At 28.2% G+C, this 16,020-nt stretch overlaps 1 protein-coding gene across 1 annotated transcript in view; it reads right to left on the bottom strand.

Annotated features, from left to right (window-relative positions):
- LOC107444979 (CYFIP-related Rac1 interactor B) overlaps positions 1-15,332 on the bottom strand; it is a 28,868-nt gene extending 13,536 nt beyond the window's left edge. Inside the window, exons 1-2 of the mRNA XM_016059272.5 lie at positions 14,884-15,332; positions 59-143 (exon numbers count right to left, since the gene is read on the bottom strand). Coding sequence (XP_015914758.2) covers positions 59-128 — 70 coding nt within the window. The 5' untranslated portion in view covers positions 129-143; positions 14,884-15,332. The remainder of the gene's footprint in view (positions 1-58; positions 144-14,883) is intronic.
- Between the last annotated feature and the right edge of the window lie 688 nt (positions 15,333-16,020).

Here is a 16,020-nt window from a genome sequence, read left to right on the forward strand (position 1 = left end):
TTTTTTAAAAAAATTCACTAGTAATTATTAACATAAGAAAAAATATATCAAAACTCACTTTCAAAATCAACAAATACATCATATTTAGGATTATCATCTCTAGATAAAAGCCTTAACAAATTTCCCATGTTATGGATTCAAATCTGGAAAGAAAGAAAAAATACATTTACACATCTACCTTCATGGCAATAATGGAACACTAAATATTTATCAATATTTTTAGTTAAATACTACAAAGAAATTGCACTTTACATATATAGTTGATGAAAGTACAATTAAATAAGCTAATTAAAGATCGCTAAAAAATATAAAAACATTACAGAATCAATTAAAAAATTATCAATACATCTTTACAAAAAAAAATTTGTAATTCACAGATAACAAGAAATATTCGACAACTAATGAAAGCAAAAGGGAATTTAAATTTAGAACAATGGTTGCCAAAAGGTGTTCTCTGGAAGGATAGGATTCAGTGTAAAGGTAGCATGGTTTCCCTGAGTAGACTTTATTTAACCAGAAATTATTTTTGGAACTTTTAATAGGCCAACCAATAATTATTATTTATTTAATATTTCGGTTATTCTTATGAAATTATTCAATGAAAACAGAAATGGTAAATTTAAAAACAAAAATGCCTAAATGTTTCTTACCATTTTTATACATAAGTATTTCTCATGGAACTTTACAATTCAAAATAAAACTATTCTAACAGAACTATTCAAATTCAAAAATGAATAATTATTTTTTTAAAACAACTATTCTAACAGTTTAAAAAAATTCTTAGAAAAAAAAGAAAAAAAAAAACATTATTTAAATTATTATACTTAATTCGACTAAGGTTACATACACACTAAAACTACTGAACAAAAAGCCGCTGTAGATCTATGAATTCAACTGCCTGAAGTAAAACCTCAATTTATGACTGTTATTGGTAAAACAATTTCATTCTTTACGATAAATGTTTCCAAATAATGTTTTTTTTCTTCTTTCAAGCATATTTACAGCTGCTAATGAGCTTTTAGTTTAAAGTATGAGGCTCAGCCAAAAAGAAAAAATCGGCCTTTTAGGGTTTGTTCCATAACGGAAAAAAAAAATTAGGAATCGCTGATTTAGAATAAAAAGTTCATGGTAGTGCTAAAACATTAGTACGGCCATATCGCAACACGAACTTAGGTAATTTTATTTATAAGTCCAATGCAACTAAACATCCATCAAATAAATTTAATAACAATTTTGTTTACTGCTTCGAAAGGAAAAACTTGAGAGGGATATTAGATTTACGATAACGAATTGAGAAATTACTTTTGCAGTTTGCCTATAACGAAATAATGCCTTTATTGGGTCAAATATACTTTTCATCCTATCTTAAACTACTGATGTTAAGTTTGGAATCGACTAGAAACTAGAATTTAAAAATAAAACAATAAATTTAAACGAATAAGTCGAAAAAATTTCAAAAATAGTCGGAACTCGATCTGGCGCATAGTCAATTATTCTTAATAAATTTTGGAATCATTTGTGAAAAACAAAAGCTTTAACTACAACACTGCACATTAAAATATTAACTTAATAAACGTAAAATAGAATTTAATAGTAAAATTCTGAGCCTCCTCCTTTTTAAAAAGAAAGTTCTCAAAAATATGATTATTCTTCCGTTCATCCTACAGTATTTTGGAGAAAAAAATTTTAAACTGATTATGCACTGAAATGTTACATTACGTAGAAATATAAAAAGAGTGAAGGCTATATGTCACGCACTCCCAAACACTTCCGCTAAGTGAACAACTCATAAAAGTGAATAAATCAGAAATAAAAAAGTTCCGATCCCGAATACATTCGCTACCAGTTGGTATCTTTGAAATAAATGAAACAGCTTATTCTCTCAAAAATTAATTAAAAACGTAGTTAACAATTTATGGCATAAGTTAGTAAAGGTTTACTTTTCAGGCCGAGATTCGAATCAGAGATTATTAAATTAATCAGTCACGTACAGAAAAATTCGATGTCACAATTTAATCTTAAGGTGACTAATTGAGGAAAAAAAAGATCATTGGGAAAAAAATAAAAAAAATTTCTTTAAATATTTGAGTGAATAGAAAAATGTAAATGGTCGAAACGAAAAATGTTTAATGCTAAAAAGCATTTTTCTTTTTTTTCTTTTTTTATTTAGAAATTGGAGATCTGTGCAAGGCGTTTAAAAAAAAGTTTATTTAAGCTCGGCTGGCACAACAGTTGAAAGGCTTCAAATCTATATCTGGATTTCATAGGGTAGTAAAAGTTAAAAAAGTTTTCCGAAACGTAAGACTACTTCTCATTTGAACATTCGAATCTGAAAATGCGTGGGTTCGCTAGTATTTTAGAAGCATATAAGATTTTTAAAAAGGTTTCGGGTAGTAAATTATTTAGGGAAAGTAATTAGACATTGATAAATAATACTGCAACTGAATCTTTCTATCAATTTAAGTGATTTGTGTAAAATTAGTTTCAAACCAAATGGAGAAAAAAAAAAAAAAAAACACGACTTGAACTTTGAAATCATGATTAATCCTATCCAAATACAAAGACTCCGATTTTTTTGGATTTAAATCGGATATTTCATTTCATCAGTTATATCCCTTTTTACCTATAAAACTTAATACTATCTCCAAAAGAACAATTATTTGAAAAACATGAAAGTAATTATGTCCATGCTAAACAAACTTTTTAAAAATTGTAAAAATGAAGTACCGACTAATAAAAAACTGAATTTACTCCAAATGTGTATTCCCCATTTCTTTTTTTAAATCTTTATTTCTTGAAATAAATAAAGACAATAAAATCAGTTTTAAAAAATTTACAAATAACTGATGGGTATAAATCTAAAATATTTTTGACCCAACCCAAAATGAATTAAATCATAACTCAGCTAATCCTGATTTCATATAATTTTTGTAGAATCATAATTTCATTCAGTAGAATTATAAATGAAGAAAAATGAAATTTATTAAAAACGCTATATGAATTAAAAAATTAAATAATCAAACTATTTTAATAAATGGCTAAACTAAATTAACAATAAATAAATAAAGCTTCCGAATGTGCAAGCGCGAAGCAAAAAAAGAATAATTCGAAACACATCAGTTCTCTTTCATGAGATCTAACATGTACGATTCTAAATAGCGGATTCACACGATCGCAGTTTGTTCATACAAGTGTTAAACGATGTTGCAAACGATATATGATTACAATTATTGGAAATAATAATGGCAACGAGGTTTGTGGAGCATAGCAGTAAAGAAAATGCAGTTTGGTACGAAGTGAAATTTTGATGCTCTTTTAGTCGACAACACGCTAAGCTACAAGTTTAGTCATGTATGGTTGCACGCACTTTAAGTGTCTATCGCAAATAAATAACAATATTGAACGCATTCATGAACCCGGAAGGAAATTCATAGTCAGTTTTGATGTTTTCCCAAATTTTTTTCAATTCAAATTCCACCGGAACAAGAAAGTAATTTTATAACCCACGACAGCATGAAATGCGATTTTTGCAAGCGTCACCTCATTATACTATCAAAAAACTTTTTGTTTTTCTAATTCAGGACTCTAAATAAAACAAATATTCTTTTTTTTAAGCTTTTGAAATACACAGATTATTTCTTAAATCCTCAAAAGAAATCGAAATCCGCAGATTTAATTCCAATAGTCCTATTAAAATAATTCCTAATCATAACGCTTTGTGCATTGATTTTTATAAGTGGCATATGAACAGAATAAAATAATAAAGGGAAAAAAATATATAATTTCAAAGACTGTACGCATAAATCAATGCTTAGAAGAAATCATGTGTTTTCTGCCATCTATCCATGCGTCCATAAAAAGATTTTAATGACTTACAAAACTTCTTAGGAATCGGATTAGTACGAAATTAGTTTCAAATGATCTTAATATGTTACTTTATTTTTCTCAAGTTTGGGGAAATATCAGAAAATTTGTCAACAGTTTCATCAACAGATTCAGAATTATTCAAAATAAAAGCATTAAAAAAAACAGACACATATGGGAGTGATTTCCTAGGCACGATGGACAATAATCAGACACGTACAACGGACATTTTGCAGTTGTTGGCTTTTGCTTTTTTTTTTTATTGAAATCATTCTGTTTTTACATGAAAATGTCTATTAATTAGTCCTAGAGTTCCTTAGATTATCCCCAAGAGGACAGCCTATATACTAGAGATGAGTTGGAACTCGCTTGCCCGTTTGACCTCAAAGAATTTTAATCCGAGACCAAGATGTACGTCGGATTAAGTCCTAATTGGTCTCGTCCCACGACCTTCGATGCCTAAACAAGAAAATTAGTCATTAAAACAGTTTCTATCACTAACCTATAAAACAAAAAAGCGAAGAGAAAAATCTAGAATTGAATGTGAAAGCGAAATGTCGAAGACGAATTGTCAACAACAGCAAACATTTAAGTTTTTCAGCGTCTGCAACATTTCAAATGCGAAAACCTCTTTCTAAACCGTAAAATTTAAGAATTTATTGAGTTTATAAATTTATACATGCACGATACATCGAAGATTACTTTTTACTATAGAATCTGTGTGATTTGAACGTCGTAAGTTCGTCACAATCACATCTTTTGCATTTGGGGATATCGAACATAGAATGGCCAATAATCCCAGACAAATAACCAAAATTATTAGAAATGGATTATATTTTCGCTAAAACTCATTAATAATGAATGATAATTAAAGTTTACCGAATAGAAGAAAGGAGACATAGGGCCCTGAAGAGTTCAAGTTTAACCCAAAGCTGTAAAATTTCCAAAATCTTGTGGAAATTAATAACTATGTTAAGTAACCAACGATATTGCAATCTATTAATCATTAGCGAGAACTGTTACCACCTTCTAAAAACTCCAAGTGTTCAGGCCCGGGTTAAGTGCGAAGCTAATGTGGTTGTAGCCCCAGGACCCTATATTTTTTTGGAACCTCTGAAGTTCATGGAGGTAAAATTTATTTTTGTAATTTTCGAAAAAAAATTTTAAAAACTTTTTTAAGAGTAATGCCTCAAGATTCTCTTTAAGAATTATTAAAAGTTTTATGTATTTTTAAATGTGAAATTCGCCTGGGATCTCTGAATTTCATAAGAAGTTTTATTTAATATTTCTGAATATGGGTAAATTTCGGATAATTTGGTATAGGTAGGTCGTAGGGTCCCAAGTCACACATTAGCCCCCATCGTACCTTAACCCAACCCTGCAAGCGTCTGTAGCTGTAGGAGATGACCCCCCCCCCCAACACTAGACTAAAAAAATGCCATGATACTTTAACATCTTCCTGTTAATAAACCAACAGTTGCTGGATCAAATGATTAGGATCATTTCTGAAAACGAAGCCAATGCAATTAATGTTTTATGACTTTTTACATTTAAACCTACTTCCTATTATCTCATAAAACCACAAAGAAACAGTACACTAGTAACAAAGAGGTGGGAGATGATAACAGTGATTAAATATACAAGAAAAAAAAGATGACAGAAGAAAAAAAAAACAAGTAAACAAAAAAAATCCGTTACGGGTGAGGTAATACTTTGTCCTTAAGGCAACGAACCAACAGGTAATTAGAACTGCTTCAATAGTGTAACTTTAAGGCCTTCGAATATGAACAATACTTCAAGGAGTTAATTAGCAGTTTGGGTGAAATCGAGGCTTTTGTTTGCATCACTCATTGAATCTCAACTGAAAGCTTTTAAACAGTAGCCTTAAATAAGAAGACACGTGATAAGCTTCATTTCAACTACAACAAAAAACGTGAAGAAAATTTTCTTTTTAAAGATTTTTGCAGCTGTCCAGATGCAAAACGTTTTCTTCATTTATTTAATGTTTATTCCTATTTATAACACCTTTTTTTTTTTTTTTTTAAATCGTAAATTGCTCCAATGTCTGTGAACATTAACTATTCAAAGCAAAATAAGAATTCTAACTATTCAAGTCGTTCCTAGCAAAATTATCTAATTATAAAAAATTCGATTATACAGATAGAACTACAAAATTGAAAATCAAATTTTTGGCCATGATACGCCACTTTAGTTTCGAAATTTAAAATTGCGAAAGTAAATATTGGATTCTAACACTATATAATAATTGTATATAATATCAATCTGAATTTCATTAGTATTTTGGAATAGTTGTTTTTCAATCCAAGTACACCTGGATGAAATTGTGTTAATTCCGTGCCCCAGTGCCTTTTGTAATTGAAATTTTTTTATATTATAATCCAGGGGTGGCAAAGCTCTTTAATAATCGAGCCATTTTTCAAAATTTGAAATTTTTCGTGAGCCGCAATTAAATACATATTTAAAAGTATGCAAAAAAGGTATTAAAAATTTATTTTTTACCGAAATTATATTTATCGAAAACATAAATAAAAGTATAAAATATGTGTATTGAATTTAAATATTAAAAATTAAACACATTTATTTTACTTCTCTTGACAATTCTTTAAAATTTGGTGAATAATTGGTGACAGGACTTCTCAGTAATTCTTTGAGATGCTGGTTAGTTAATACTGATTGGTGTTTGGATCTCACGAATTTTAAAGTGGAATAAAATGATTCACATAAGTACGTTGTTCCGAATATTGAAATAATTAGACAAGCAGCCTTTTATAATTCAGGATACTTCGATTCTGGTACAAATTTCCAAACTTCAGTAATCGACGTCGACTTATATTTTAATTGTAGAGTTCGATCGTCTTGCATCTCTATTAATTCTAATTCTTCAGATGCTTTTTGGGTCATAATTATATTGGAAATGGAAAGCACTAACCCTTGAATTATGTTAATTTCAAATGGGTTCAGAAAAATATTAAAATATAATAGCACAAAAATGAAAAGGGAACTCGGGTACATTTATCGAGAGCCACAAATAATCCTTCAAAGAGTCGCAGGTTGGCCACCCCATCTGTTCAAAAATTATTGGACAGCGAAGCTTTTATTCATTTTTTTAATATTCTTATAAAATAAGCACTGTCATCTCAAATTTTTATGAATTTTAGGAAATAACTTTGTCAAGCTGCCATTTTTTACAGAATACAGTCGAACTCGCTTATAACGAACGAGAAGGGACCACAATATTTTCTCGTTTTAACGGAGTGCGTGTAAAAAAACGGGTTCGAGAAAAATATCGCAAAGTTTAAAAATGTTCACTAAATTTAAAATAAAATAATTCATGTTCTATTTCTTTATAATACAAACAAGTTAATTTATTTTGAACTGTTTTATTGTATCTTTGTTGTGTTTATTGTTCTTCGGTTAAGAGACTCGTGGCCGGAAAAACATCACTTGCACCTCTGCTTTCGACAAAGGTTCACGTGCTTGCGAGATTTATGACTCATAGAACTTTCGTCTTATTTAATAATCTTCTGAATGTTAAACGAATTATTTTAAGGAATTAGCTAAGCTGGAAAGGTTGATGTAAGAAGCAATTTTATGAATCACAAAAATACTCCAACAGAATTAAAATTGCATAAAGTATTTTCGATTTGTTAGTTAAATCCGGGTTCATGTTAAATCTGTGCTCCTTTTATCACCAGGGAGAATTAATACACATTTTTGTATCTTCTGTCGAAGTAAAAATAAGAGAAATGTTCAAATAATTTCATTTTAATGTAAGGTTTTATTGTATCTACTGTATTTTGGTTAATTGCACAAGAACTATGCTATCATAGTAATTATTAGTTGCCTTTAATTATAAAAATAAGTTGATTATGAGATTGTTTGTTTGGTAAAATTGAAATCAACGAAATCTAATTTAATTGCATTTATAAATATCTAAAATTAATGTAAAATTTTTTTTATCTGTCATTACAATGTTTATTATCTCTTTTAGGCGCCACACAAAATTCTTATTGAAAATTCTGGAAAAAAACGAAGGAAAAAGAAATTTCTTAACAACAACAAAAAAAGCATTTTATATTAATTTAGTTTCAGTTTAAGATGCAGGAACTCTCATTATATCACAACACCTAAACAATAGACAGACATTAAGAATTACGAAATTATTTGGGCGTTACAAAGGCAACAAAAATTGTAGGGTGACCTGGGGTAATTCCTGATAAAAAAATGCCAACATCTATTTTGTAAGAAAACTTTTCAAGATAGAATTATAATATTTACTGGACGTTTGAGGCTATATGAGATGAATCCTAGGCTACCTTGATTTGTTTGAAAATCTAATTAGAATTTAAAATATTTTAAATTTTTAGTGATCAGGAATTACCCCTTCTCTTGATCCTTTCTGGGGTAATTCCTGATCACTTCTGGGGTAATTAAAGATCACCAGTTTTAATCATAAAGGGGCTGTTTAAAAATAATTATACAGTGATAATTAACAAATAAGACATCAAGATCAAACAAATGAACCAAAAATATATGTTTAAGCAGCTAATAAAACAATTTATTTAAAAAGCAAAAATAAAGGTTAACACTTTAAATTTTCTAAAAATCTTTGTATCGTGCCATGCATTTTAGGCAAGCTGCCAACTCATTCTCATGTTCTGCTGGAATATAAGAAAGTTTCCACATGGGTTACTTTTGCTGGATTTTGTAACTTCATTAAGGGAGAAAGTAAAGTTAAGTAAGGTATGTCAACAGCTCTGGCAGCAGCTCTCACACTGAAATTTTCATTTTCAATCATTAAAAGAAATTTATTAATTAAGAAATTTTAATTACTAGAACTAATTTAACCTTAGTATCCTTTTTAGGCTTATAATTTCTCACCATATTTATATTAGGCTAATTTATAAACTTAAAAATTATTCTAACAATGTACACACATAAAATTAAGATAGAAGCAAGGTACGACAAATCGGAACACATTTGTCTAGCATACGGTTGAAAACAAATTTTGTGATTAAATTCAGTTAAAATATACTTTATAGTCGTTCCACTTGATAAATATGAACTGTTACTTAAGAAAAGACAATTAGCTATTTATTAGCTTATTTTAATACTATTTATGAAAAGAAATGACAATGATCAGGAATTACCCCAGTGATCAATAATTATCCCATCTATAGGGGGCAACATTTGATATAGTTTCCTATAATCAATTATAATGTGTACAGTAGATGTGAAACAATTAAACAAGAGCTTACACTATTTTCATATCAAAGAAAAAGAAAGTAACTCAAAATATTTATTATTAAGAGAAGGAGGGAGATCTTAGCAGAAATGTGCACTTTTTGAAACCCATCTTTGAAATGGAAAATACGGAAAGCAGTTTAAAAGATACTTATTTTGTTAGATTAAACAAAAAACTATTATTAAGTAAATGTAGTTATACCTTAGTAAAGTGTACAAGCATTTTTGTCCATGTCTCAAATTTAGAAAAAAATTATTTTTTTAAAATAAAACTTAGGTGATCATTATTTACCCCAGAAACAGAGTGATCGTGAATTACTCCGGGTCACCCTAACACTATTCAAGATTATAATAAATAAATTTCTTTTTATATTCACAAAATGAATGTGTTCAAAAAGTTCTTTTTCGAATATTTAAATTTTTAAAACGTGTTTGCAAAAATATATAATAAACTTTATTTTACATTGGAATTTTTTTTTTTAAACCGTGACAATGATTAATTCTTAAAGAGTTGTGCTTCGTTTGCTACGAAATGACTTATTAAAGACAGTCTTACCTATGCCTAACGTACTTACTTAATTATCTTTAAATAAGAAAATGTTTCATTTGCAGGCTAGTATTTTTAACAGATTACACACAAATTAAAGATTTGAATATTAAATTTTGGTTTTAGATGTGAATATGTTCACATTTATATCTGAATTGCTGCTATACTAACCAGACCTGTTTACCCACCCCGCCTGCGGAAGAAAACGCAAAAAGATATTTAAAAAAAAAAAAAAAAAGAAATTTAAAAAATTGGTTTGCCAACTTCAATAGTTTTGTATACTTTCTATAAAGTTGTTGACCAAAAATTTAACATATTTTTGAAATTGTTACTACATGGAAAAGTATTAAATTTTTAAAGAATAAAAAATGTTTTAACATAACAGAAGTGGAACACATCATTCTCTTTATTTTACCAGATATTTGCAATCTCAGTGATATGACATTATATTAATTTTATACGAAAATTCTGTAGTTTATGTTCAGCAATTAATGATGTTTTGGCTAGGTAAAAAAGAATATTAATGCGATATTTAATTAAAGTTTTGTAAGATTCTCTCCTGGTTCTGATTGATTCTTCAAATGTATATAAGCTTTAACAAGATATTAGGCTTTTTTGAGACTGAAACTGTTTCCATTTGGTCCAAACAAGTCTACATGTATAAAACATGTGTTCAATCCTGTGGAGCTAGCTGGTTTAAGTTCTTTGTTATTTTTCTAATTGCAAGTTTGACTGATAAGTAAACGTTAAAGGCCAACTTACTTTTTTGTCAACTTATAATAGTGAAAACTAATTTTTTTTTTAAAAAAAGAGAGAGAGAGAGCTACAGTGTTAGAATGAGTATTGGGCATTTTTCTGAAAGGATTGTTTTCTGTGTAGTTATGTAATATCTATATCACAGAGTTTAAATAAAATAAACAAAATTAATTTACTAAATACTGAGAAAATTTTTTGACTAGTTCTTATCTAATAAAAAACTATATGAAACTGCAAAATGATTTTATTTGTTTTTTAGCTTTTTAAAATAAATTTTATGTTTAATATATCTCCCATTATTAACGCTGTATGCTGCTACAGATTTAGTAATAAAATTATTTCATACTCTTTATGATATACTGTGTATTTGTCCTGAAAAAAAAACCACTTGGGTTCGGCTTTTTTCTTCTTCTTTTTTAAAACGTGTCTTTTTTTTTCGGCCTTGATACTAATTATGAAAGATTTTTGCAGTTTTTATCTCAAAAGAGTTAGTTTCATTCAAAAGATTTCCCATAGCGATGAGGATACCTTCATATATGATTAAAAATTCTTCGGGTTTTTTTTAAATTGAAGTTACGATTACAAGGAGATAAAAGTTTACCCAAGACAAGCATAAAAATGAAGAACTAGTTTAAATCTTTTAAGACTTAAAATTGAAATTATAACAGCATGACCACAATAAAAATATCCCCATTTTTGATAAAATACTATGTAAAAGCATAAATTCCAACTATAAATCTGCCGGGATAGGAGTGTCATTGATATTCCCAAACACGCTCATAGGTAAGTGGCATGTAAAGAAGGCAAATGGATAACTGCTTCATGCATCCAGTCAAAGGCTGTACATGATGGCAACTAAGGACACTAAAACTTTAAATATGCTACTTAGATTAATACTGGTATTACTTTTATTAGGAAATTGAAATTTTTCATTTGATTAATACATGACTAAAGTAAAATATGTTTTATAAAAAATTAGAGCGAGAACTACACAACAGCATTTTAAGTCAAAAGGTGTCACAAATTAAGTCTAACATTAAAAAGTAAAGTCCACTAAACTATTTCAGGGTTGAGAATCTCATGTCTACCTTGAGTAGAAAAAGGGAACAACTTTGATAGCAGAAACAATTGAATAACATTTATAATGCACAATAATTAGATTGATTATCAAACAGAGATATTGTTCAAGATTAGATTTTAGAATTGGAGATTGAACCACTAGATTAAAAGTAAAGTATACTCTCTGAATTTTTTATTGGTCAGTTGGCTTATTTTGCTGCTGATTAACTTTTCAATTTTACTATAATTAGTATTTCAACTCACATGAAAAAATCATTATGAATTATTTTTTATGTCACATACATAAAATCTAAAATTTTTATTTATTGTGTGTAATTAAAAAAATAATAATAAATTTTACAATGAAAAAAATTTGAAAATAAATTAAATTAATAAAACAATTAAAAAGAACTCATCTAACAGAGGTAATTTTAGATCACAGGAGTTCTGATAATAAAAATTACATTTTAGATAAGTGAAAAATAAACATTGTGCTTTAAATAAAAAATTAAAAAATAGATTGCATGAATTGTGCACGTCTACAAAAATAAAACACTTTTAATACCCTACATTAGGGTATTTCAATTAGTAATTCAAGTATTCAAGTGTGCAAACATAACAGTGCTATGTCCCAGAACCAGGGACACTAGAAATGATAAAAGACTATGGATGTAAGAATAATGTAACAGGCAAAATGATTTATAAAAGAGGCAATTCTTAAGTTTTTTTAATTTAAAATAACATATGTCTATCCTTATTGATTTTACTTAAATTATTAAGTTGAAAGAGAATATAAAAAGCAGTAAAATTTGACTCAGAAAAAAGCTAAAAGAGAAAATTTTCTTATGATTGCTCTTACTATATATCACTTTATCAATTAAAATGATAAAAGAATATTTGTACTATGCTTCGCTTTTTTTTTTTTTTTAAGGAAACATTAAAAATAATTTGGTTTAGGCAGAGCCCAAGTCAGAATTCTGAAAATTTTCCTGAGTTTAAAAATAAAATAAAAAGTTTAAATTGAAAAATTAGAAAAAAATTTAAACAAGGTTTCTTCCTTTTTCTCAATATTTCTTAGTTTATTTAAAATACATTTAAATTTTTACACATACCTGTACCATTTACACATACCTATGATGACCTGGCTGGAGAAGTAATTAAAATTTACAAATATGTCTTTCTTTCTAGAGTTTATGATTATAGCAACTATTTACTGATAAAAAATTAATATTGATCATGAATATAAGCTTATAAAGTATCTCTCTGGCTCTCCCTTACAAACAAATAAAATAAACTGTGTTTTTAAGTTCCATCTTTGAAAATTTGATTTCCGGAAACTTCTGTGATCAATGATTTTTTTAAATGTCTGGACCTTCAATCTCCGGAAACTTCCAGATCACTGTTTGCGAAAAATCTGGAAATCCGGATTTTTTCCGGAGCACAATCAGCCCTGGTTTTGGTTTCTATTTAGCATTTTCTATTTTAAAAACTTCTATTTTATAAGGGTTTTTAATATGATGCAACAATTAAGGTTTTCTATTAGACTTCATTCCTCGATTTTTCTTGAAAATATGGTAAATGGAAGACATACATGTGTAGCAATAAAAAATTTTTACAAAAATTAAGATTTTTATTCCTTCTGTTTTGCTTTTTGAATATAATCTTTTTTATGGGAGATTTCATGATAGCACTACATTTTTAAAAGTCAGTTCTGATGGACTATATCGTTTTTAATGCTTTATGAAAAAAAATTTTCAGAAAATATTATTTTTAGCATAGAGATTATTAATATTATGTTATTTTTTATTAAATATTATTTTTTAAATTATTTTTAATATTTTTTATTTTAAGAACTGAGAGAATATGTTGTTTTTTTTATTCTATGTGCCTTTTTTTTCTTTTCAACTTTACCACATTAGCATTTTTTTTTTTTTTTAAATAGCGGTTACTTAGTTTATTACTTATCTTAAATATTTCTAATTATCTTAATATCTAATTATCTTAAATATATATGTTTTTTTCTCCTTTACCTCATACCAATAACGTAGCTAAGTTTCGATTATTTTTCAATAATGACTCAATTTATTTATATATAAAACTATTTATACTTATTTATAGATTTTTAAAAAATCATTCATAATACTTATTAATGATTTTTAGAAAAAAATGTTGCTATTCGATTGCAGAATATTCGCCATTCAGCAAAATCAATACACCCCATCCCTAATTAAACCCTTATATATATTCAACTGCAAACTTATCTTTATCATGCATAAAATACACAATATTATTTTAAGTAATGGAATTTTAAAATAGTTACCAGCAATCTTTTTTTTAAATGAAAGAATAGAATGTAAGAGATACCAAAGATGTAAAGAAAGAAACAATATTAATAAACTCTCTCCGTAATTCCTTACACAAAACATGCGTCCCAAATATATAATCACTGAGCAATCATTGTGAAAGATTGGTGTTTGATATTCAGTGGTGAAATTAAGCCCATTTAGCTTCGGATTGATCGGCAAAGACAGTAGGAGAAAGCATCCACGGGCATCATGTTCAGAATGCATTTCTACGCCTACTTAATTTTTTTCTTCCAGATATACAATGCTTAGTTACATTTTGAACTAAACGTTTCAATTTAACTTTAAAATATTATTAACATAATTTGCTAAAAAAAAAAAAAGATTGATGAACAATTCAATCTTTTCTCATTGCATCATAAATTAATGACACACAATTTTGAGATAAAACATGCACATAAAAATAGCAAAGTTTTTTTTCTGTTAAACATTTATTAATCTATACTAATGTTTAGTATACTTTCAAATTAACTATATAATTACCAATTCTTTTACAACTTATGAAACAGATTTGTAGTTAGATTGAACATGCTAATTCATGTAATAAATGTTGAAAAAAAATTTCCTTAAAATTTTTTAATTGAAGACATTTATTCTAAATACATTTATTACACAGTTAATTTAATTTAATTTCAAACTAATATTTATATAGAACGGGAAAAAAAGGATTCGAGAATAAGTACACATAAAAGTCATTATAGCAAATATTACATATAAATTAGACTAAGTTTAAACGAATTAGTTTAAAAATACAGAAATATCGGATTTTTTCCTATTTAGGAACATTAACAAAAATCCAGTAAATATCGACGAATCATTGATTATCGAAAGATTTATAATGTACTCAATTATATCTAATCAATAATCCCACATAAATATAAGAGAACACTTTTTCGTTTAGATACATCAAATATTCATTAGATGCAGAACTTAAAGAAAGCATTTTTATAAAGTAGAATTATATAATTATTTAACTTGGAACAATTACTATTGCTAAATATGATAGAAACACATGCTTTTAATACATACATGCATATCCAAAATTTTGATACCCAAAGAAGGAAACAGATCCAGTCTTTTAATTATCATAGCGTAAAACTATTAGAAATATCCATTTAATTTGTATATTTCAAACAATGAAATACGGCTCCACGGGCAGATTCATCTATTTCCGAATCCCACAACTCGCACCGCAAAACACATTTTGTTTGACAGAATTCTATCTTCCCTATTTTTCTAACCTAGTAGTAAAAGTTGTAGTTGCTTGCTTTACAGTTCAAATAGGTAATGCTTTTAATTTGGCTTTCGGACATTTCGTTAAAAACTAGTGCTGCTAAATAAATGTGATGCGTTCTGCGTCATTTGTGAGAAAAAAGTTCAAGCCCTTGGTGAATATTGTACTGTTTTTGCTCAGCTATATGACGTTATGAGTAAATGACCCGAACGATAGGCAGTTTCGAAAAATTCCAGGGATTCGCGATCGAAATGGGCTGCAGGTGGCGTAGAGCAGAACTCTCTACCTATGGCAACACTTCACTTAACAAGTTTTTCCCCCATTAGCGCGTGGAAAGTCATAGTGGAAGGAAGTACGTTAGTTTCTCTCTTGATTTTCCGATAGATTAAAATCTTTTAAGTTGGAAAACTACATAAAACATAGTTTTAAAGGAAAGCATCGCGAAAATTTAAAAAAATATTTTTATTAAATAAAGAGGAAAAATATTAAGAAAAAGAAAATATCGTAGTACATTTCTATACAACTGAAAAGAGGAGGAGGGGGAAGGGAGAGAGGCTAAAGGCATGAAACCTGTCTCTCCCTAGATGGCGTATTAGAGTGTTGCGATCTCCAATAGTGGTTTCGTGAAATTAGGAAGATATTAGAATCGTGCGTCAGCACCAAAAAAAACAAACAGTCATATTATTGTCTTAAACGAAATTAATTGCATTTCTTTATAAGTATTCTTTGTTCACTTCCTTTACACCCTATTGACGGAGATGATCTGAAGGCATGGAAATACTATTTTGGTCCTCTATAGATCTGCAGAGGATATGGCGCTCTCCTGCATTGATAGCCTGATGACCTGCCAGCGAAGTCGAGAACTTTTCCATTGAACAGTTCAACGAGAAAGATATCGCACATCCTCGGTCCCTTAGTAGTCAAAGTGGTTA

The sequence above is a fragment of the Parasteatoda tepidariorum genome, chromosome 6 (assembly GCF_982258835.1).
Source record: "Parasteatoda tepidariorum strain Cologne lab strain chromosome 6, Ptep-v5.0, whole genome shotgun sequence".
In the NCBI taxonomy this organism is placed as follows: domain Eukaryota; kingdom Metazoa; phylum Arthropoda; class Arachnida; order Araneae; family Theridiidae; genus Parasteatoda; species Parasteatoda tepidariorum.